We start from the raw sequence: 22,233 nt of genomic DNA, 5'->3' as shown, positions 1-22,233 counted from the left end.
TAATGGATGTCAGGAAACAAGAATGGTCACCTTACTCAAAAATTAGAGTAAAACTGATAGACTGATAGATTCAGTAGCTGATGTACAGAGGCCAAAATAATACAGTGGGCCTTTGGTGTCTGCTTGGCTCAGGAGTTTGTGGAGGCCAACATCTCTGGAAACTTAAAGTCTCATTATACAGAATGGCATCCCTTCTATAAAATCATGAACTCAAACAAGTGCCGTAGAGAACCTGATGATCTGTGAAATGGTGGCCGGCTTTTCTGGTATCTGCAGTATCACATATCCCTATACAGCAATGTCTTCTGATGTGGTAAAGTAATGATGTAGCCCCAAAATCCAAACAACTGAGCCAACAGATTCTGGATCAAAATCTGTGTTTGTAACGTGTTGCTCACTAACTGTTAAATCTACTCGGTCGTGGTAAACCAGATTTCTGCAACCTTGCTCTGGCATTAGACGTGCTTTCATTGCAAATTGCCAGATTCAGTACATGTTTGGCATTTTCTGCATATTCTACTTTAAATTTTAAATGCTTACAGCACACTATAAATTAGATACGAATACAAGATAAACCACTAACAGAGGCATATAATGGTATTAACATAGCTTTCTGAAGAGTGGCACATTTTTCAGATCATCAGACAGCCATGCAGACACATTCAAAGTCCAGACTACAAGCTCTACATTTATTGGGTTGCTGTGTTTTCTGGGCTGTATGGCCATCTTCCAGAAGCATTCTCTACTGGCATTTCATCCACATCTATGGCAGGCATCCTTAGAGGTTGTTAGGTCTGTTGGAAACTAGGTAAGTGGAATGTCCAAGGTGGGAGAAAGAACGCTTTTCTGTTGAAGGCAAGTGTGAGGTCTGACAGAAAACAATCAGGGCCAGATAATACTTCCCAACAAAGGATTTCCCCCAGCAGGAAGCAGTCAGGCTTTGAAGCTGCAAGGCCATTGAATGCAAATCAAGGTGGCCAATTGCAACATTCACACTTGCCTCAAGCAGAGTAGAGTTCTTTCACCCACCTTGGAGATTATATAGATATATAAACCCCATTCAACATTTATTGCTAACATATTCCTAAACTTTCATAGTATCTCTTTGTAAATGTAAATGTGGAACAAACAATTGTTTCCATTGTGAGAAAGGAGTATGTAGAGATGGTAATAGGACCATTAAACACCAAGAAACAAATTAGGACAAACAAACACTTTAAATCTTTGTCAAGAAAACACATATTCTGAGTTGATTCCCCCCTGCCTTCTTTTTCCTGACACCTTAAAGATTTTCACCCAAAGCAATCACTATTAGGTATAATGTTCTATGAGTTGGCCAATTTACTCTTTTGGAAATGTACTAAGAAACATGCAACAGATTGTCAGAAGGTTAGCAAAATTTAGCAGAATCTGCCAAACACAATTTTCCCTATGATAGGCTTGCCAGGACATAGCTATAGAAGAGATATATATACTATAATTATTTTCATAACATTCCAACTGTGCATTGTAAAGAAAAAGATACCTTATGATTCTTGATGGAAGAATTGTGAAATCTAAAATATTAACATCATGGAGAAAGATCACAGTCCACATATAAAAGAATTTATTTTAAAACTGAATACACTGGGTAGAAAATGGGCAATAAAGATATTGGATAAAGAATTTCAAATACACCCATATGTCCCCTGGTTTCTTTGCAACCTTTTGCTGCCTTTATACATTCTTTTTTAAAGCTAACATACTTCTTATTCAAACATCAGCACCTTAACCAAATAAACTTAACATGTGCAGCTATTTATATTTTTCATTTTACTTTTCTTTCTTAAATTTACTTATCTAAAACCTCAATCCCAAACCATAACATAAGCTATAAAACAGATATTACAGTTCATTGAATTTAAATTAAAATATTTTATAAAAGCAAATTCCATGTGTGCATGTTTTTTTTAAAAAAAATCCCCTACAATAGGTGTTGCCTTATATCACAGAAAGCACATAAAACAAGTTTAAAAGTAGTCCAAGCGATGGCAGATAGCATGGCTTTTTCCAGAGATCCCAAGCATGGCTAAAGATGAATTACTGCCTTGGTAGTTGATGTATATATCAATTCCTCAGTTCTAGTGAGTGTCTGCTTCATACATGTTTTTGAAATATGACAGTCAACCTGAAATCAAAAACACTTTTCATTTAGAAAGTTGTTTATTACTCACTTTTTAACCATATAGACAAAAGTTTTATTATATATTAAATAAAAAGACATTTAAGCAAACAGTCAGTTTGAAACTAAACCTTTAGCCCTACTTTTCTTCTAATATAGGTGAAGCAACTGAAATCTTAAATCAGTGTTGAAGCAGGATAATACGTTATATAAAGGCCAATAATTTGTTCCAGGCAAGAACAATAGTTACACTATTCTGAATGGCATTGCAGTCCCAGAAAAGATTAGGTCTGTAGTTTCCAGGTGTGATGATGGCAAGCCCACAGTTTGGTCCCGTGAATTTAACAACATTTTATGGAGATAAGAATTATAGGAGCAAAATTTCAATACAATCAGTCCTCGAGTTACAGACAAGGTTCTGTAGATTTGTTCTTAAGTTGAATTTGTATGCAAGTCAGAAAAGTACATTTTAAAATGGAATTCATTTTTTTAGCACAGGGAAGGGTTAACACCCCTGTAATGTTTGTTTTGCCATCAGTGCCCTTTCAGGAGATTTTATTTGATTCTTTCCGCTGTGACAATTGGATTTTAAAATTTTGGAGTTGTTATGGAAACAAGAACTGGTGTTAAAGCGTCAGTGGAGACACCTTTTTCCCCATGATAACTCTTACAGAAGTGAATTTTCCTTTTTAGGGGCATATTTCCTCTCACTTCATGTTGTCTTGACCCCATTCTTAAATCATACATTTGTAATTTGGAGATTGCCTGTAGTCATCTGTGATATTCAAGTCCTTTCTGCAAAGCAAAAGCCCTCTGATCTCTTGTGCACACACTCTGTGTCTCCATCACATTTATCCTAATTTTGCACCTGTCAAAATGCATTCTGATGCAAATGACCAAATGAAATCTTTAAAATCATATACATACCATTGGAGTGTCTGGACTGGAAAACGGAGATGCACCATAGGATCTGTTTTCTTTATCAAATGAATCATCATCATTGCTCCGGGATGCAAATTTCTCTTTAAGAGCTTCTGCTATTATAGCTGCTGGATCCCACTGTGACAGCATTTTCTTCTTTGTTTTGGGCAGTGGGGTTCCTCCAGGGGATCTGAAGAGAGGAAGGAGAATCTTTCCTGTGTTTAGGCACTACTATACCTGTACAATAGTATTTGTTAACACTTTGACAAAACTAACACTTGTAATTCTAAAGTATTTTCATTCTTCTACTTTCAACATTTTGTTTTCTACAAAAATCTTCGATTTTTTTGTGAATTTCCACCAAATATTATACACTATTTTGCAACTATCTATACTATACATATTGTACAATCCTGTAGTAGAATGGTATCAGGGGTTTGACAGTCTTTGAAGTCTTTAGTCACTCCAAATAACTCCCAGTAAGTCCTCATTCAAATTAAAGACTGGGAATGCCTAAATAGTTTATACTGAGGATGTAAATCTTTGCTTTTTAGGTTCCAGAATTCACACCCTGATCAACTTACCTCTCGACAGCTCTTAATTTAACCTTGTTTATATCCTTCAGAACATCCATCATGGTAGGAACAGCCTTCACTTCCTGACATCCACTATTGTTTGCAATATTTCTGGTCTTATTTGCAGCCCGTCGTTGTTTAATAAGCTCAATTGCTGAATTACTGGAATCAACATTAGACTGCAGTACAGGAGGTGGGGGAGGCACGTCATTGCAAAGAGAGACAGGTGCTGGTGTAGAAGTTGTTGTCTTGAAGAAACCACTAGAACACGTGTTTGATGAATGCACCACATCTGAGCCTGTTAAACAATTGAGAAACAAGATAAGGAAAATATAAACTTGAACAGTCAATATTTAAATATGAATTACAGGTAGGTCATATTGCTTAGTCTAAACACAAGATGGGATCAACAGATCTAGAACACAATCAGGAACACATCAAATTTGGTCTCTGAGCACAGTAAATGCTGCTGTTTTTAACATCTACATCGTAACTGGCTCCAACAGAACCAGAGGTTAAAGATTGCTAAAAAAATTATGGGCTATTGTCTCACTTAACCTAGGCTTCCTCGTAGTTCTTATGATAAAATATAGCCATACCATTAATGTAAACTCAATAGTAAAAGAACAGGAAGGGGAGGAATGCCACCAATGCCTTATCTCTGGTCCCCAAACTCATGCCCTGCTCCTCCACTTAACTAGCATGCAAAGAAAGCAGGGAGCACCCAGGCAAGCAGAGAAAAGCAGGAAACAAGCAAGTGGGCAGAAAAGGGCAAGCAGCAAAGAAGAGAACAGCCATCAGCTGGGTTGGTGGAGAAAAGGATAATGGGGACAGTGGAAGCACAACATGGGCAACTCCTCGCAAAGAAGAGTCCCTGGTAGAATGGCCGCTGCTGTGCATTGCATGGGTCTCTGTTTTGCCATGTGCTTTAGCTTCTTCCATGCCTCAGTATGCACCCCCCCCCCCCCCTCTTTCTCAACATGCCATTTTTCAGTGATTTGCAAGCCTGGTTGCATGTTCATAATATTTTAATAATTTTTATTAATAGAAGTATTTATTACAATGTTATAAAACTGGGATAGCAGGGACAAGTAGAGGGGAAGAAAGATAAAAATTGGGATCGCTATCACCTAAGGGGGAGGAAAAGAGAAAAAAGAGGGGGGAAAGAAGAATAAATAAATAATGGTCATGGGATAGAAAAAATGTCGGGAGGAACAGAAAAGGGGATTATGTTGACCTCCAATCTTTTTCATCATGGTTAAAAAGTCTATTTAATCTCTTGTTGATTTGTGCTTCTCCCATTCAACCTTTCTTCAGATGTGAACAGTTTTTCTGTGTATCTTCCTTGTATTATATTGTCATTTGCATTTTCTCTCATTTCAAATAGTCTTTAAATAATGACCAATCCGTTATTTTTTTTTGAACCACTTTGGTGGTTGGTTAATAATTGGGTCAAGTTGTCCATACTCATTGTATCAGCTATGCTCAATAGACATTCTTCTATTGATGGAACTTCTTTGATTCTCCAATTTTTGCATAGATTATTCTAGCTACTGCCACAAAGTAATTAAACAAAATGTCTCTATGTTTTCCAGTTCCAAGTCCATCATGCCCAGAAGAAAATATTCTGGTTTCAATTTAATTTTTATTTTCAGTATTTTCTAGATTTTTGCAGGTGTAGACAGCAGCAAAAGGGGCAGCAAATAATTCACAAATAATCAAATTCACTAAAGTTAAAGCCATGAAAATGGGGAACCTCATTTTTTCCTACTTCTGCAACTACAGAAATAAAAGTTAAGAGATGAAGCAGTAGCAAAAGCACATTCTTTACAAATCTTACAATACAAGAAACTACACAGACACATTTAGCAGAATCCACATAAACAGACTTACAAGATAAATCATTTTCTGCCCTTTGCACTGTCACAAGTGCAGCAATCTGTTTCCGAAGGAAGGCTAACTCGTTCTCAAGAGTAGAAATTTTTCTACATGTATCTTCATCCACAACAGTTGCTTTTTGCGATGCTGATGACGACACAGGACGTATAGATGGGGCCACAGCCTCTCTCCATTGATCGGATCTGAAAAATACCAACAAAAATCTTTGTAAGTAAATAGAAATAAACATTCAAGATTTACTGAACGCCTGTTTAACAGGCAAGTGAATTCATCTGAGCATCTCTCAGGTATGGTTCAGTTAATGAAGTTCATATATTCCTGGACATTACTTTTTAACATAAAGCTTAGTACCAAAGGTAGAAATAATTTGAAAAGAACAGATATAGTTTCATAAAACACAAAAAGAGCAGTTCAAATGTTTAAGCCTTTATGGTTGGATAACTAATACTGTTTTATTGTATTGTATTGTATTGTATTGTATTGTATTATTGCAGCATTGAATCATTGCCTTCGTTAGCCGCTCTGAGTCCCTCTGAGGGGGTGAGAAGAGTGGAGTAGAAATGCTGTAAATAAATAAATAAATTTTATTCAAAACTAACAATATATATGTGTGAAAAAAACAAACAACCAAAGAAAATCTGAACCATGTAGGGTCCGCCCCAGGAGGCTTATGGATCCGAATGGATTCCTGACGGCTCTTGGGGATTTCCCCGCTACCTCGGTAGGTGACCATGTCGAGGCCTTGGTCGCTCTCTGGAATGGGGAGATGACCAGGGCAATTGACAGGATCGCTCCGGAACGTCCTCTCTCAAGTAACCGAGCTAAACCAGCTCCTTGGTTCACTGAGGAGCTGGCAGCGATGAAGCGAAGGAAGAGGGAACTAGAGAGCGTGTGGCGCTCGGACCCAAGCGAGCCAAATCGAGCACAGTTTGTGTCCTTTCTAAGGGCATATGCCGCGGCAATAAAAGCCGCAAAGAAAACTTTCTTCGCGGCCACTATTGCGTCTGCAAAAAACCGTCCGGCGGAGTTGTTTCGGATTGTCAGAGGTCTTTTAACTCCCCCTACCTCAGGCGGGAGCCCTGACAACTCGGCCACGCGCTGTGAAGCATTTGCTCGGTTCTTTGCAGACAAAGTCGCTTTGATCCGTTCTGGGCTGGGCGCCACATTAAATGCAGTCTCCGTGGATGTGACACAAGCACCTGCTTGTCCTATTTTGTTGGATTCTTTTCAGTTTGTGAAGCCCGAGGATGTGGACAAGATACTTGGAGGAATGAGGCCTACCACGTCCATCCTAGACCCCTGCCCATCCTGGCTTCTGAAAGAGGCCAGAGGGGGATTGGCTGAGTGGGTAACGGTGGTGGTTAATGCCTCCCTTCGGGAAGGCAAGATTCCAGCGAGCCTAAAACAGGCTATTATAAAGCCGCTGTTGAAGAAACCATCACTGGACCCCACCAAATTTGACAACTTTCGGCCTGTTTCCAATCTTCCCTTCTTGGGCAAAGTCATGGAAAGCGTGGTGGCCTCACAACTCCAGGTATTCTTGAGAGACACGGATTATCTGGATCCGGCACAGTCTGGTTTCAGACCGGGACATGGTACCGAGACGGTCTTGGTCGCCTTAGTGGATGATCTCCGCCGGGAGCTAGACAGGGGGAGTGTGTCCCTGTTGGTGCTCCTGGACCTCTCAGCGGCCTTCGATACCGTCGACCACGGTATTCTTCTGGGACGCCTTGCAGAGATGGGCCTTGGGGGCACCGCTCTGCGGTGGCTCCAGTCATTTCTGGAGGGTCGTACCCAGAAGGTGTTATTGGGGGACTCCTGTTCAACACCACAGCCTTTGACCTGTGGTGTTCCTCAGGGCTCCATACTGTCCCCCATGCTGTTTAACATCTACATGAAGCCGCTGGGTGAGATCATCCGGAGTTTCGGGGTGCGGTGTCACCTGTACGCAGATGACGTCCAACTCTGTCACTCCTTCCCACCTGCTACTAAGGAGGCTGTCGAAGTCCTGAACCGGTGCCTGGCCGCTGTAACGGTCTGGATGAGGGCGAACAAACTGAAATTAAATCCAGACAAGACAGAGGTACTCCTGGTCAGTCGCAAGGCCGAGCAGGGTATAGGGTTACAGCCTGTGCTGGACGGGGTCGCACTCCCCTTGAAGGCGCAGGTTCGCAGCTTGGGTGTGACCCTGGATTCTTCGCTGAGCCTGGATCCCCAGGTTTCAGCGGTGACCAGGGGAGCATTTGCACAGCTTCGGCTCGTGCGCCAGCTGCGCCCGTATCTTGGGAAGTCTGACTTGACCACGGTGGTACACGCTTTGGTCACATCCCGCCTCGACTACTGCAACGCTCTCTACGTGGGGCTGCCCTTGAAGACGGCCCGGAAGCTCCAGCTAGTCCAGCGCGCGGCAGCCATGTTGTTAACTGGAGCGGGACGCAGGGAGCACACAACGCCCTTGCTGTCCCAGCTCCACTGGCTGCCGATTTGCTACCGGGCCCAATTTAAGGTGCTGGTGTTATCCTACAAAGCCCTAAACGGTTCCGGCCCAAAATACCTTGCGAACCGCATCTCGGCCTACGAGCCCACGAGGACCTTGAGATCATCTGGGGAGGCCCTTCTCTCGGTCCCGCCAGCCTCACAGGCACGCCTGGCGGGGACAAGAGAGTGGGCCTTCTCGGTGGTGGCCCCCCGGCTATGGAACTCCCTCCCTGCTGAAATCAGACAGGCGCCTTCCCTCATGGCCTTCCGTAAGGGCCTGAAAACCTGGCTCTTCGAAAAGGCCTTCAACTAAGTGCTATGCTTTTGGAATGACCACCGGAATGGACTATGATTATGAGATTGATTATGACCCCAACAAGACGAAGCGGATTTTTAGTTTAATTAGTTGTTGTATTAGTAAGATGTTGTGTTATGGTCTTGACCTATTGTAAATTGTTGTCTTTCTATGTTCTGTACACCGCCACGAGTCGCCCCCGGGCTGAGAGTGGCGGTTAACAAGTGCAAATAATAAATAAATAAATAATAATAAATCATCGTTAGGCTTTTCCATCATGCATTTTCTTACACCAGCCTCCATTTTTTTTATGATTGCCATTTTGATGGTCCAACTTGAAGATCTTTTTTTAAAAACAGAGCTGCATACTGAGTTTGCCCTCCAAATTAAGGAATGTGTAAGGCAGACAAAAGCTGATAAAATCAGGAACTGTGTCCCCTCCCCCACATGCCATCTACTCTCCAGTTGGGGTGTAAAGGTAATGGAATCATATACTGTATATTTATATAATCAAAGAAAAAAGAGAACATTCTTGAAGTGAGATATAAGCTGAATTTGACCAATTCTGTTATAAAATATCTAAACATCCGTGAAAATCAAATTAGTTTTACTTGCCTGTATTTAGTATATGAGTCTCTGTCATCGTATGGCATCCACAAGACATCAGCGAGGGATGGTGTAAGAGAGCTAACACTGTTTCTTTGTTCAGACTCTAAAGAATCCATACTTGCAACCAACTAAAGTAAAAAAAAAACTCTATTAAATATCTATAATACTTATCTACATAGCACTACCATAGAGCTTTTCCCATTAGCTCTGCAATGTTGTTTTCTGGGCTGCATAGGAATACTAGTTCTCACATTCCCCCTTGAAAGAGGGAATGAGCAAACCAGTGCAAACAAAACAACCAATACACAGATACTGCAATCCTCAAAAGGGTGACCTTTAACTGGCTAACTGTTTTAGGGACAAGTTCATCATGTAGCTGAAACTTAAAAAGACAAAAGGAATGGTTTGTAGTGAGGTGGAAAATATCACAGAATCTCCACTGCATGTCAATGAGAAGAGCCACCAAATAGTGGCAGTTCTTTGGCCTTGTTTGGAAGCAATATTTTGCCAACAACTTTATACCCCTCAGCTATATATAATTGTTGGACACATTTACAGTACACCCAATTGAACTAAGTGTAATATATCAAGTTCCCATTGATTCAATGGATCTAATTCACTGGGACTAGCAACTGATTTAGACAGTGCTTGCAAAAAAAATGTGACTAAGAGGAAGTAAACCAGAACTGTATACAATAAGGTTACAGGCAGGCCTGTAGCCGGGGGGTGGTGGGGGGTGGTTAGGGGTTCAACACCCCCCCCCCCCAAATTTTCATGTTAAAAAAAACCCTTATTTACTCGTGAATTTTAGTTGGTTAACCAAATCCCCATGCTAAGTCTATGAGATGCAAAAAAATCCCTCCAGAACTGCAAGCACTATCTCAAGCAAATATTGACAATTTATTCACACTGTCATTACTTGCAGTAATAGCCGATGTAGTGAAGCAACCAAGTGGGGTGGGGGGTGGGGGAGTGTTGAATGCTCTCATTAAGGAGGCCAGACTTGGTGGAGGTGGTTGACAGGTGCAGAGCCGCAGGCTATTGAAGGCTGCTCTGCCCCCTGCTGTGCTCTTTGCTTCAGCATGAAGCATGAAGCAAAGAGGCAGGTTTCAACCCCCCCCCCCTGAAATTTAACCCCCCCCCCGAATTTTTTTTCTGGCTATGGCCCTGGTTACAGGTACAACTTCAAGAGGTGTTAAGAGTATTGCCACCTGAACCCTTGTGAGTCTGCCCAAACTCAATACTTAAGTACACTATCTCAATTTTTAGGAGAACTACCTAATATGTTAAGTGAATTAAAATAGCTGGCAACATGAAAACAAAATACTTGAACATTTATTAAATATTGTTCCAAATTCACAATGTTATTCAACTATTATTTTGCAGTTATGGTGCCACTGTCCCTCAAACTATTGATTTCAACTGTTTTCTATATTTATGGTGGAAGTGTATTTTGTACTTTGTACACCCTCCATTATTATTTTTTAAGGGCCACACTTGACTATCGAGATGGCCACAATATCTGTCCAAAATATTTTTTTTACACTTCAACTTCCATAGTTGATTTTGAAAACCATAAATAGTATAGTACAGCTCATTTAAGGTTATTTTACTCTCCCCATTGTTCAAGACAAGCACATTCATGAAAAGACATTTGTTGACAAGATATATATCTTAAATTTAGCATTAATCTACACATACCTGTAAGTGAGGCCTTGGACAAGGAGTTAACAAAAGATGTTTCCCCAATCTGCGAACAAAACTCCGGGTAGATCCATAATTTTTTCGTTCCCAAGCCAAGGACATCTAAGAGGCAAGAAGATTATTTCAAGTTAAATGAAAACATTTGAAATAAAGCTGTCAGTCAACTAATAAGCTTTAATTAGAATTTAACTTGAATCTAATCTAAATTACTGTGCTTATTGCTAAAATCTCAATTATGATATCTTTCTTCTGTGATGAAGAAGGCAAAAAAAGTTTTTCAGTGGAAGTCTCCTGTGAAGAACATCATGCACAGAGCACACTGGATGTGCCCAATGTGTGTGTGTATATATCTGAAGCCAGGCTCATTTAAAAAAAAAATCACAACTAGCAAACTAGCCAAATAGGTAAAATGCACTCTCAGCTGCTGACATCACCTGTAAGTCAGCTTGAAAAGTATCCTCAAACTATATAACTAAGTTTGGGACAAGTATATAAACATATATTTAAAAAATTGGAAATCTACACAAATTAGCTGCCTTCTTAAGTAACAACATGTATTTCTTAACTGGATATGTTTTAGTTTATTAATTTTAAGAAAGAATACATTCTAAAATTGAAAAATATAATACAGTATAGAAAAATTGCCCACAACACTCTTCTTGGGGTAGAACAGAGGTGAGTAATTGATACACCCTGGCATATTTGTTCTAAAACTGCCACCATTTGTAGCAGGACAGCCAATTGTGAGAAATTATGAAAACTATGCTAAAAGGTTCTGAAAAAGTAAACAAAAGACAGATGTGTAGGAAATTAAGCAAATACCCACTGATTTTAGCAAAGGCAAATATGATTCTTTAAAGAATTAGATCCAACCACTGCCTTGACATCCTCCAATGTTGTTTACTGTAAAATGCTCTACTGAGAATAGGTTAGCATTTTCAATTCTACCTGATCTATTATGTCTGGGGAAGACTTTTTCTAAAACAAAAACAGTGGAACACAATAGGGAATTGGCATGAAAAATAACAATGTGGAAATGCAGTCAACCTGACCAATACCCATATGTTTACAAAGCACTACTGACAATCTTACCAAACATCTCCTTGAGATGTCACATAGTTGTTGGATGTTTGTTCTTGAGGCAGTGGAAGAGGAAAGATGGGATCCAATCACATAAGCAATACGACCAAGACAGACTTGGCACCTTTGCAGGAGCTGTAAAAAGATACAGTTGTCACAGAAAACAGGTATACCTATATGCCTATTCAGACATTCCCTAGAAAACCAAGGAGAACTGAACTAGGGAGTGGATGTGGACATGAACAGAAGTATCACCACCCAAAACTGTGCACAGCCATCTGTTTTATAGATCTTGGTACACTTAAGGTCAAGATCTGGGAAAGATGGTATGTTTGTTTGGTGGGACATGCTGGCATAACTCCTGATGTGGTGATTCCTGACAAGGAAATGTTAGGAGTTAAAACATATTACTTTTCCAGGAATGTTTATAAAGAGGCATTTAGAATACAAATTATTTTTAAAGACATTTAAAGAAATAGTATAATAGACAGGCTCTGTATAATAATGCATGTTCACTGATATTTGATATTGGATAATCACTGGTCACATAACCAAAAGGAGGATTATGACCTATTAGGATCATAACCTACTGGATTATGAACAATTGGGAAAATCTTAATCTTTATACCTTTTAAGAAAATAAATGATATCCATACTTATTTATGCTTGGCAATTGGTTTTCAGCTGGTGACTCTGAACTATTAGGAACAGAGAATATGCCAATATACTATCTATCTATCTATCTATCTATCTATCTAAGATCTTCAGAAGTGTTGTTTAGTGTTCAAAACACATGTACTCTCCCATAAATATCTTGTTTGTATTTCATGCTCTCAGAAGACAAAATTCAAGTAGACTTCTTTTAAAAATAACTTGTTTGTTTTATTCACATGCATTTAAATATGCAGGTACATTTCTTGTTAGTTTAAACTTTAAAACATTTTGGTTGTGTCTTTATCTTGAAAACTTCATCAGTCTCTTCAATACCATACAGTTCCGGACAACTCTCTTTTATAACTACTTTCAACTGCCATCTTTAACCGTCTTTCCTCAACTGTTAACTTTTAAACTGTGTTCTAAACAGTCCCTGATCTGGTCACATAGTTTACAGTCCCTCCCACAACCTCAAGAACATATTTAGGAAAAACTGCATACAAAAGAACACATATACACTTCAGTAAATAAAACATCATATTGTGTACAGACAAATCATTAAAGAGAGGAGGCTTGAGAAGATTCCCTATTTCCAACAACAGAAGATCCCACTATTTTAAGAAAAGTGTTGATGTAGAAATGTATGTTTTTACAAATATGTAGTGAGGAGACACTTGGTATAGAAATGTTTCATACCTGTTTGGCATTGTTAGAAATAAAATTTCTATTTTTAGAGATGATAGAATGTTGCTTTTCACAAATGAGGATGAATCTTGAAAATATGGTCTTGCTATACCTTTAAAGTAGAAATGTTTCCCTTCACAGGTGCAGACATATACACCTTACTTTGTTAATAGACATACTTCCTTACTGTAACTTTGATCAAATTCCCTACTTGCCTATTGATAGATGTACTTTGTTGTAACTTTGATAAAAATATGTTTGGCATTTGGGAAAAAAAAGCTTGTTTTAGGGAATTAGTTTAGGCAACTGTTTCTAGGAAAGTAGGGACTGGCCGCTGTGGAAATGAGGATATAAAATTGTATTGAGCTTTGTTTGTGTGTGCTGCTTCATCACCTTTTCCCAAACTTGTCCTTGTCTTTCAGAAGGACTCCTGCTTGCAGGAGTTTTGCACCGGGACTGTGGCACAGCTTTCTGAGTGTCAGCTGCATTAAGATCACCTCTGACCAAAAGGTCATGTGTTCAAAGCCAGCCTGGGTCGGAGTGAGCTTCCAACCAATTGTGTAGCTTGTTGTCGACCTTTGCAACCCGAAAGACAGTTGCATCTGTAAAGTAGGAAAATTAGGTACCACCTATGTGTGGGGAGGCTAATTTAACTAATTTACAAGGCCATAAAAAAGACTCCAGCAAAGCACTCCAGCAAAGCATGTGAGGAATGCGGAAGTACTTCATCAGTGTCGCAGATGGACGATGAAAGCAACAGCTCCCCTCGAGGCCAGAAAAGTTAAATAGCCTCTGACTGTCTGTCTATATCTGTTGTGTGTCTTTGGCATTGGATGTTTGCCATTAATGTGTACACTGTAATCCGCTCTGAGTCCCCTGAGGGGTGAGAAAGGCAGAATATAAATACTGTAAATAAATAAATAAATAAATTGTGAGCATGTTTAGCCACAGCATGTGGGCAATCTTTTTTGAATCTCCATCGTAAATCAAGGGTAGGCATCATGTGTCTTTCCAGATATTATTGGTCTGTGACTCCTAGCACACTTTACTATGTATTATGCTAATTTTGAATGCTTGGACTTGCAGTTCAAAATCTGGAGGACACCATGATTCCCATTCCTGCTGTACATTTACGGGGATCCATAAGATAATTCCGCTTGTGGAAAGCAGTGTTTGTGTGCATACCCTTGTCACCCCCTCAGTTTAAATTTGCATGTGGTACAAGTAAACACCTCCAAAGACATTAGGTAAACTAAATACAAAGCTTTAATTAATGATGAGATTTGTTTCCTATCTGAAACTGCTCTCTCTCTCCAACAGAAATACTGAACAAATGTCAGGTACTTATCAGAAAAATGACATCACTGAATTTGAGAAGATTCTTAAAACAAAGCACAGTAACATCATGAATAATCCTGCCATAAGGGAACACATTAAATAACTTTTGTGAAATATCAGAACACAAGTGCTTGTGAAATTAAGTCTTACACAAGAATACATATTCCTTTTAATTTCTCTGGAACTAAAATGGAACTAAAATGTCTTCATTGAGGAGGAATAAATGAATCTTCACCATCCCTGAGATTGCAATGAAAATAAACGAATAAAACATACAATTATTTACAGCACAGGCCCAGAGGCTCCTGCTTCTAAATGAAGTATGAACACAACGGGCTTCTTGTAAAGCTGGAGAAGAAGTTCTTACTTCCTCCCTTGACTTTCACAAGTATTTTACAAGTATTTACATTTTACTGCAAGAGGATGCAATTATCAAAAGTGTTTAAAAAAATGGAAATACAACTTCTGAGCATAACACAACAACAAATGCAGAATGCCAAGCTGGGGAATACAGCTTCCCGGGGTTAATATGCCTCTCATTATGGCACAAATATGGGATTGTGAACATTTGTAGGACTTCTATAGTTTTGCTCCCACTTTAATACAAACATAGTTTCCAGGTTTGAGAATATTACACTATATACTTACCAGATCTGGTGGCACTCCATAGTATTCCAGCAATTGTCTTAAGAGATTCAGCAGCAGAGACATTTACAAAGCAATGTATTATTTCAAGGCACTTCAGTAAGCATAACTGCAGGAAAAAGTTGGTTTGATGATGAGAAAGAAAATATAAACTAAATCAGTCTTAAAGAAAAAAAATCTCAATATAAAAGCACTGTTAGTAAGAGAAACATAATGCCTCACAATAGTGTATTAGAAACAACTGAGGCAATAATATACAAATACAGTGTGGTTTAAACTTTATGGGATGGTTGTGTACTTGAACACCTCAATAATTTAAGTCTTTAGACTTGGCACTCTGTCCTGATCTTATTTCTACTATGACAATGCATTGCCTAGAGGACTAAGAAATAACATGATATGAATACTAGTGGCATTCATGGGAAGCAAATATCTGTACTATGAGTCAGACAAAGGACTCTGCTACATCTTAGAGATGCAAAGACCTGGGAGTAAAGTTGAGGGAAAAAAAAAATACTTTTCCCTGTTTTTTTCCAAAGCATTTTTCCTCAGATTTTTTTTTACATTCAAAGATACTAAGAATGTTGAATGTATTGACTAAAACAAGGTCTTCATGTATTTATTCCCCAAATTGTACTAAAATGACATGAGAAGAAAAAAATAATAATACATGGGATAATGTTGTAATATCCACTGGTATTCTTTTTGTTTTTCTGTTTAGGTTTCTGTTTCTCAGTTCTTTTTGATGGCAATGGGTGGGTTATGTCTGCTAGACATTATGGCAAACTAGAGGATGCAGTTAATTCTGTTTTATTGTTGTTGCCTGCTTTTAATAAACAGAAAACACAAGATTTCCCATATAGTTTACAAGTTCTTTATAGTTCAGGATTGTGTGACTCCATTCCCAACTAAAATAGTAAATCTAATTAGTAATAACCAACATGATAGTTTTATGCTAAACCAATTATACATCACACATTTTATGATCCTAAAGTAACAATTTCTCTATGAATGTGTACATGATGCCAATATGGCTTTTAAAAATCAATCTGTTCTAAAATAAAATCTGAATTTAATACAAATATTTTTAAATGAATTAATAAAACTAAGAAAGTGGTGGTGCTGATGGAGAGTTCCACAGATACCAGGAACAGTAAAAAAAAAAAGGGGGGGGGGCAATAAATGGGCCATTGAGCTTGTCAAGCCTGAACTCTCACTAGAAGCAAATGTAAGACTAAACAAGACGATTCAATACTCTGGAAACATCATGAATCAACATGACTGATGGGAAAAAACAATGTTTGGTAAAGCGTAGAGAAAGAGGAAAATGGAAGTCACAGCCCTGAGTTTGCAAGCCCTGAGCAGAGCTGTTGAATAAAAGATGTCTTGGGGTTACTCATACATTGTTGTGTTATGTGCCTTCACATTGCTTCCAACTTATAGCAACACTAGTGTTATACCTATCACAGGCAAATTAAAGGATGGATTGCCTTTTCCTTTCCACAAAGCTGAAAGAGCATGACTTGCCCATGACCATGCTATGAGTTTCCATGGTCAAACAGGGATTTCTTCATAGGTTCTCCATATTTTGAAACCAATGTGATGGCACATAATAATAATCACCTTTTTAGAAATCTGAAGTTTAGGATTCCATGTACTTTGAAATATTTGGTGATAGCAGGAGGAATGCTTTAGTCAAGAAGGCTATGTTGAGTAGAAAAGTGACAAAATTTGCTACAGAGTAGCCATCAGCTTCAACATTTATATGCCCCTCTGAGAACAAAACAGTGTTTCAACCAAGTAGCAAAAGTAATACTTGGTTGAAACAAATGCTTTTGTCAACCCCTCCTTTAAAAACAACCACTCATTCTCTCACAATTAGTAACAAAAATAGCATATCAGAACAAGAAGTTTACATTGATATACAAAGGGATCTTGCAGTGACTCTGAAACTGAGAGAGTTTAACCTTCTCTGCCTAAGAGTGCCTGCCCTTCAGGAAATGACGTAAGAAGCCCCTGGTGGTGCAATGGGTTAAACTCTTGTGCTGATAGCACTGCTGACTGAAAGGTTGGCAGTGCAAATCCGGGGAGTGGGGTGAGCTCCCATCTGTCAGCTCCAGCTTCTTATGCAGGGATATGAGAGAAGCCCCCCACAGGATGATAACACATCTGGGCGTCCCCTAGGCAACGTCCTTGCAGACGGCCAATTATCTCACACCAGAAGCGACTTGCAGTTTCTCAAGTCGTTCCTCACACACACAAAAGGAAACAACAAACCCAACAATTCCATAGCATTAAACCATGGCAGTTAAAGTGGTGTCAATTTCAGTTAGGTCAACAGTGTAGATGCATGCTAAGTCTACTTCCTCAAACATCTAATCTTAGTTTACAAAAGTTTATGCAACTTTTTTCTCTCTGTCTCTAAAGGTGCTAAAGGATCAGTGGTATTTCAGGCTAACAAAGCTATGCCTTTGAAATTTTATTACCTTAAGCAGGGATCCTCAAACTTTTTAAACAGAGGGCCAGGTCACAGTTCCTCAAACTGTTGGAGGGCCGGATTATAATTTGAAAAAAACATGAAAAAAATCCTATGTGCACTGCACATATCTTATCTGTAGTGCAAAAAAACACTTAAAACAATACAATAATTAAAATGAAGAACTATTTTAACAACTATAAACTTATTAGTATTTCAATGGGAAAATGTAGGCCTCCTTTTGGCTAATGAGATAGGATTGTTGTTGTTATTGTTGTTGTTGTTGTGTGCTTTCAGATCATTTTAGACTTAAGTTGACCCAAAGCGAGGGCCGAGTAAATGACCTTGGAGGGCCGTATCTGGCCCCCGGGCCTTAGTTCGAGAACCTCTGGCCTTAAGCATTCAAAGACTGCTCTTTCATCAGAAGTAACTAACGGTAAAGGTTTCCCCTTGACATTATGTCTAGTCGTGTCTGATTCTGGGGGGTGGTGCTCATCTCCATTTCTAAGCTGAAGAGCTGGCGTTGTCTTTAGACACCTCCAAGGTCATGTGGCCAGCATAACTGCATGGAGTGCCGTTGCCTTCCTGCCAGAATGGCACCTATTAATCTACTCACATTTGCATGTTTTTGCACTGCTAGGTTGACAAAAACTGGGGCTAAAAGATTTTAACTGCCAACCTTTCAGCTGTGCCACCGGGAGGCTCTGGGTGTGTGTGTGTGTGTGTGCATATATATACAAACATACATACAGTCAGAAACCGAATTCCAGAAGTTACAGTTTTACAAGGTCTTGAGCTTTCTCTGCCAAAGAGGACTGGTGCTTCATTAAACTACAACTCCCAGGATTTCATAGCATTGAACTACGGCAGTTAAAGTGGTGCCAGCAGTTTGTCTGGCCTGGCTCAGCTGCTGCTGGGGACAGGTCTCCAGAGAGGAGGACTCTTTTCAGTGTTGCAGCAAGCTTGGAAAAGGTTAACCTCTCCCTCTCATTAAGGTAAGCAACACAGACTTCATTGAGGTAAGCATCACAGTACAGGCTTACTGAAATACAGTTCACAAAATGTAAACCAATAACACTTCTCAACGATTAACATTCCACAAGACTGTTGTATTTCCTGCCAGGAGTTAACAACAGTGCAATCCCCCCCATGGGGTTTTGTTTCAGTTTACAAAGGTAGGCACGAATTAAAAGGCAGTTTTTATTTTAATGACAATTTTACAGGACTGTCTATTTATTTATCGTATCAGTAGCGAACCGAGGGTACAGTTGTAATGCATTAGAAAAGCACAAAGTTTAAAAACTTGGTATTATATTAGATCTCCTTTGACCAGTATCTGGCCACTTGGAGTGCATCTGGTGTTGCTATAAGGAGGTCCTCCATTGTGCATGTGGCAGGACTCAGACTGCATTGTAAGAGGTGGTCTGTGGTTTGCTCTTCTCCACACTCTCATATTGTGGACTCCACTTTGTGACCCCATTTCTTAAAGTTGCATTGTAGTAGGTGGCTTGCGGTCTGTGTAATAGGACTGCATGAATGTCCCAGATAAGGAATTCTATTGTGAAGCATGGTACAATGATCCAAGTACCTTGCCAGCAAATGTCACCTGGTACATTTGTAGCGGCAACCATTTTAGAATAGCAATTCCCAACCTCATTCACAAGCAGATTCTGGGAGCTGAAGTCCAAAGACCCAGGATGCATCTGCAATGTTGAATTAATAGTTTGATACTATTACTGCTGATCTGGTTCAATGCTATGGAGTGCTGGGTTGTGTAGTTTGAGAAGGCACCAGCACTCGCACGAACCTACAGCATTAATAATAATGTATCTCCTTCTACGTCCCACCTCGGAGTTTAAGATCTTCCCGGGAGGCCTTGCTCTCTGTCTCAAACACGGTTGGCTGGGACGAGGGACAGGGCCTTCTCAGTGGTGGCCCCACGCCTGTGGAATTCACTTCCCAGGGAAATTAGGACATCATCATCCCTCCTCACCTTTAGAAAGAAGGTAAAAATGTGGATGTGGGACCACGCCTTCAGGCAACTAGGTTAAAGGACAATTGATAATGTTTGACTATGGCTTGGAAGTGGATTTGGATAAATTAAGCGGAGTACTCAATAGTATATGGCTAGATAAATAGCCACCAGACTGGAAATAGCTCAATGGTTTGTAAGTATACTGTTTTAATTTTATGTCGTAATGTTTATGTTTTTAAGTGTTATAATTGCTGTTTTGTATTTTATGATGCGGCATCGAATTGTTGCCAATTGAAAACTGCCCTGAGTCCCCCTAGGGGTTGAGAAGGGCACGGTAAAAATGTTCGAAATTCACAAAAAAATAATAATATAAATAATAATTAATATTAATACAAATAATAATAAATAAAAAGAGGGAGCCCCCGGTGGTGCAGTGGGTTAAACCGCTGAGCTGCCCAGCTTGTTGACTGAAAGGCCAAAAGTTCGAATCCGGGGAGTGGGATGAGCTCCCGCTGTCAGTCCCAGCTTCTGCCAACCTAGCAGTTCGAAAGCAAGCAAATGTGAGTAGATCAATAGGTACCGCTCCGGCGGGAAGGTAACAGCTCTCTAGGGGCGGCTCAACCCATTACACAAAGTAAGCATTTGCAGTATAGTTGATTTTGCCCAGGGGCACTCTTGAGACGCTCTTGGGGGAAAATAGACCTTGACATATGGAAGTTGTAGTTACTGAGATGTATAGTTCACCTACAATCAAAGAGCATTCTGAACTCCACCAATGATGGAATTGAACCAAATATGGCACACAGAACTCCCACGATGAACAGAAAATATGTGATTGGTTGGGGGGGGGGGCGCCAAAATAATGTTTGCTTACCATAGAAAATTACCTAGGACCACCCCTGCGGCGCTCCATGCAGTCATGCCGGCCACATGACTGCATGGACAACGCCGGCTCTTCGGCTATAGATGAGCACCAACCCCCAGAGCCAGACATGATTGGACATAATGTCAGGGAACAACCTTTACCTTTACTTACTATAAATAATAAGCGGGCGGCGGGCAAACAAAATCACCGTTCGTTGTAGATCGGGCTTTAAGGCCCTGATGCCCGGCTTCCTGTTGGGTGGTGAGGTAGAAAAGGGAGAGAGGGAGCGAGCGGGCCCTTCATAGGCGCAGGAGAAAGGCCAACGACCCTCAACTGCCCCCTCCCGCCGTTAGATTTGACTGGAAAGACTTCACTTACCGCTCGGGAGCAGCCTCAGCTTCCGGAGTGAGCCCTTCCAACGGGCGCAATCAAACCCTGCCACTCTTTCTTTTGATTGGAGGAACAGGAGTGACGTAGGGGCGCGCCGTAGCCAATCCCACAGCGCGAAAGCGAAGGATGGTGCGTGTGCCGGGGAAGGGAGGGTACACGGGATTCAGTACGCATGCGTGCGGGAAATCTGTGCTTATGAGCATGCCACCTTTAAAGTGCTTTTAGAAATATGTATTGTTCTACGCGCTTTTGTGGTCTTTACAGACTACCTCACCTGCTACACTAGCCAAGGACAAACTTGGGGCCTCCAGGTGTTTTGGACTTCAACTCCCACAATTGTGGGAGTTGAAGTCCAAAACACCTGGAGGGCCCAGGCTTGCCTGTGCTACAATGAGTAAACATCTGAGAGAGTAGGTTTAAGTCTACGAAATTCAAAGGGGTAAAAATAATGCAGCATAACAGCACTTTAACTGCCAAGAGCCCAATGCGATGGAATCCTGGGAATTGAATTTTGTTGAGGCACCAACACTCTTTGGCAGAGAAGGTTAAAAACTTTGTAAAACTGCAGCTCCCATAGCACTTGAGCCATGGCAAAGAGGTGTCAAACTGCATCGATTCGACAGTGTAGGTGTAGCCTTAGTCTCAATGGCGCTAGAAGATTCCTTTGCCCATGTTTCTCAAACTCTGCTCCTCTAGATGTTTTGGACTTCAGTTCTCACAATTCCTAACAGATGTCAAACTGCCTGGGATTTCTACGATGTGAAGTCCAAAACACCTGGAGGCTCAGAATTTGAGAAACATTGCGAAAGCTATTGTAAGTGACTGGGTTGTTGTGTGTTGGCTGTATGGCCATCAAATCATTTATTTCGGTCATTGACCAGCACAGGAAATAGTCACATTTTCATACAAACATGGTATGTTTGGTACATTAAAAATATAAATATAACTACTGAAGCACAGTATGGGTGAGTATGTATGGCCATGTTCAGAAGCATTCTCTCCTGGTGGTTCGCATCAATGGCAGGCATTGGAAGTGATGTTCAGGACTTCAGGAGCACACGGCTGGAGTAGGTGACCATAGATTTGGGGGCGGGGTGGGGCGTGGCGGGGATCAGAAACAAATACATGCAAGGATTGCTGGCATGGTGGGAGGATGCTGCTGAGAATACAAGTACAGTCAGCCTTCTACATTCTCTGTGGTTAGGGGAGCAGGACCCCTGCAAAAGTAAAAAACTTCATATCAAGACATTGCTAGGGTTTGGGGGGGAGGGGGGATTTGGCTAAGAGAACATTTCTCTAGGAATGTCTAGGTTTTCCAGCACAGCTCTTCTGCTGAAAGCTGACCATAGACTCCATCAGAGGACCTGGAGAGATGTTCTCTAGAAATCTCTATATCCTACAGCAGGACTGGATAACCATAAAATGTCATGAGGGATCTAGAACCTTTAAAAAACAAATCCATGGAGAAATGTTTGTATTTGAGT

At 40.3% G+C, this 22,233-nt stretch overlaps 1 protein-coding gene across 4 annotated transcripts; it reads right to left on the bottom strand.

The window, feature by feature from the left end:
* Positions 1–1,583: 1,583 nt before the first annotated feature.
* On the bottom strand, positions 1,584–20,811 carry MTFR2 (mitochondrial fission regulator 2). Of its 4 annotated transcripts, none has more exons than XM_060753418.2 (9): positions 20,738–20,811; positions 15,047–15,152; positions 11,735–11,857; positions 10,640–10,744; positions 8,945–9,066; positions 5,551–5,738; positions 3,667–3,955; positions 3,089–3,272; positions 1,584–2,167 (listed from the first exon to the last, which is right to left on the bottom strand). In XM_060753418.2, the coding sequence occupies exons 2-9, from the start codon at positions 15,107–15,109 to the stop codon at positions 2,069–2,071; spliced, it is 1,173 nt and encodes a 390-aa protein (XP_060609401.2). In that variant the 5' UTR covers positions 15,110–15,152; positions 20,738–20,811; the 3' UTR covers positions 1,584–2,068. The 4 variants fall into 4 exon arrangements, with proteins under 4 accessions (XP_060609401.2, XP_067322680.1, XP_060609400.2 ...); XM_067466579.1 differs by lacking the exon at positions 20,738–20,811 and adding an exon at positions 20,531–20,711; XM_060753417.2 differs by lacking the exon at positions 20,738–20,811 and adding an exon at positions 20,568–20,710.
* Between the last annotated feature and the right edge of the window lie 1,422 nt (positions 20,812–22,233).

The sequence above is a fragment of the Anolis sagrei genome, chromosome 1, assembly GCF_037176765.1.
Source record: "Anolis sagrei isolate rAnoSag1 chromosome 1, rAnoSag1.mat, whole genome shotgun sequence".
NCBI classification, from domain to species: Eukaryota; Metazoa; Chordata; class Lepidosauria; order Squamata; family Dactyloidae; genus Anolis; species Anolis sagrei.
Note: the sequence above shows the minus strand (reverse complement) of the source record. Positions and strands in the feature narration are given on the sequence as shown.

Excerpts from the sequence above, each read along its gene's own strand:
- MTFR2 (XM_060753418.2), bottom strand. The coding sequence starts at position 15,109 with ATGTCTCTGCTGCTGAATCTCTTAAGACAATTGCTGGAATACTATGGA. Across the intron at positions 11,858-15,046 it reads ATGGAGTGCCACCAGATCTG|CTCCTGCAAAGGTGCCAAGT; the intron begins GTAAGTATATAG and ends ATCTTTTTACAG. Across the intron at positions 2,168-3,088 it reads CCAGTCCAGACACTCCAATG|GTTGACTGTCATATTTCAAA; the intron begins GTATGTATATGA and ends TTTTGATTTCAG.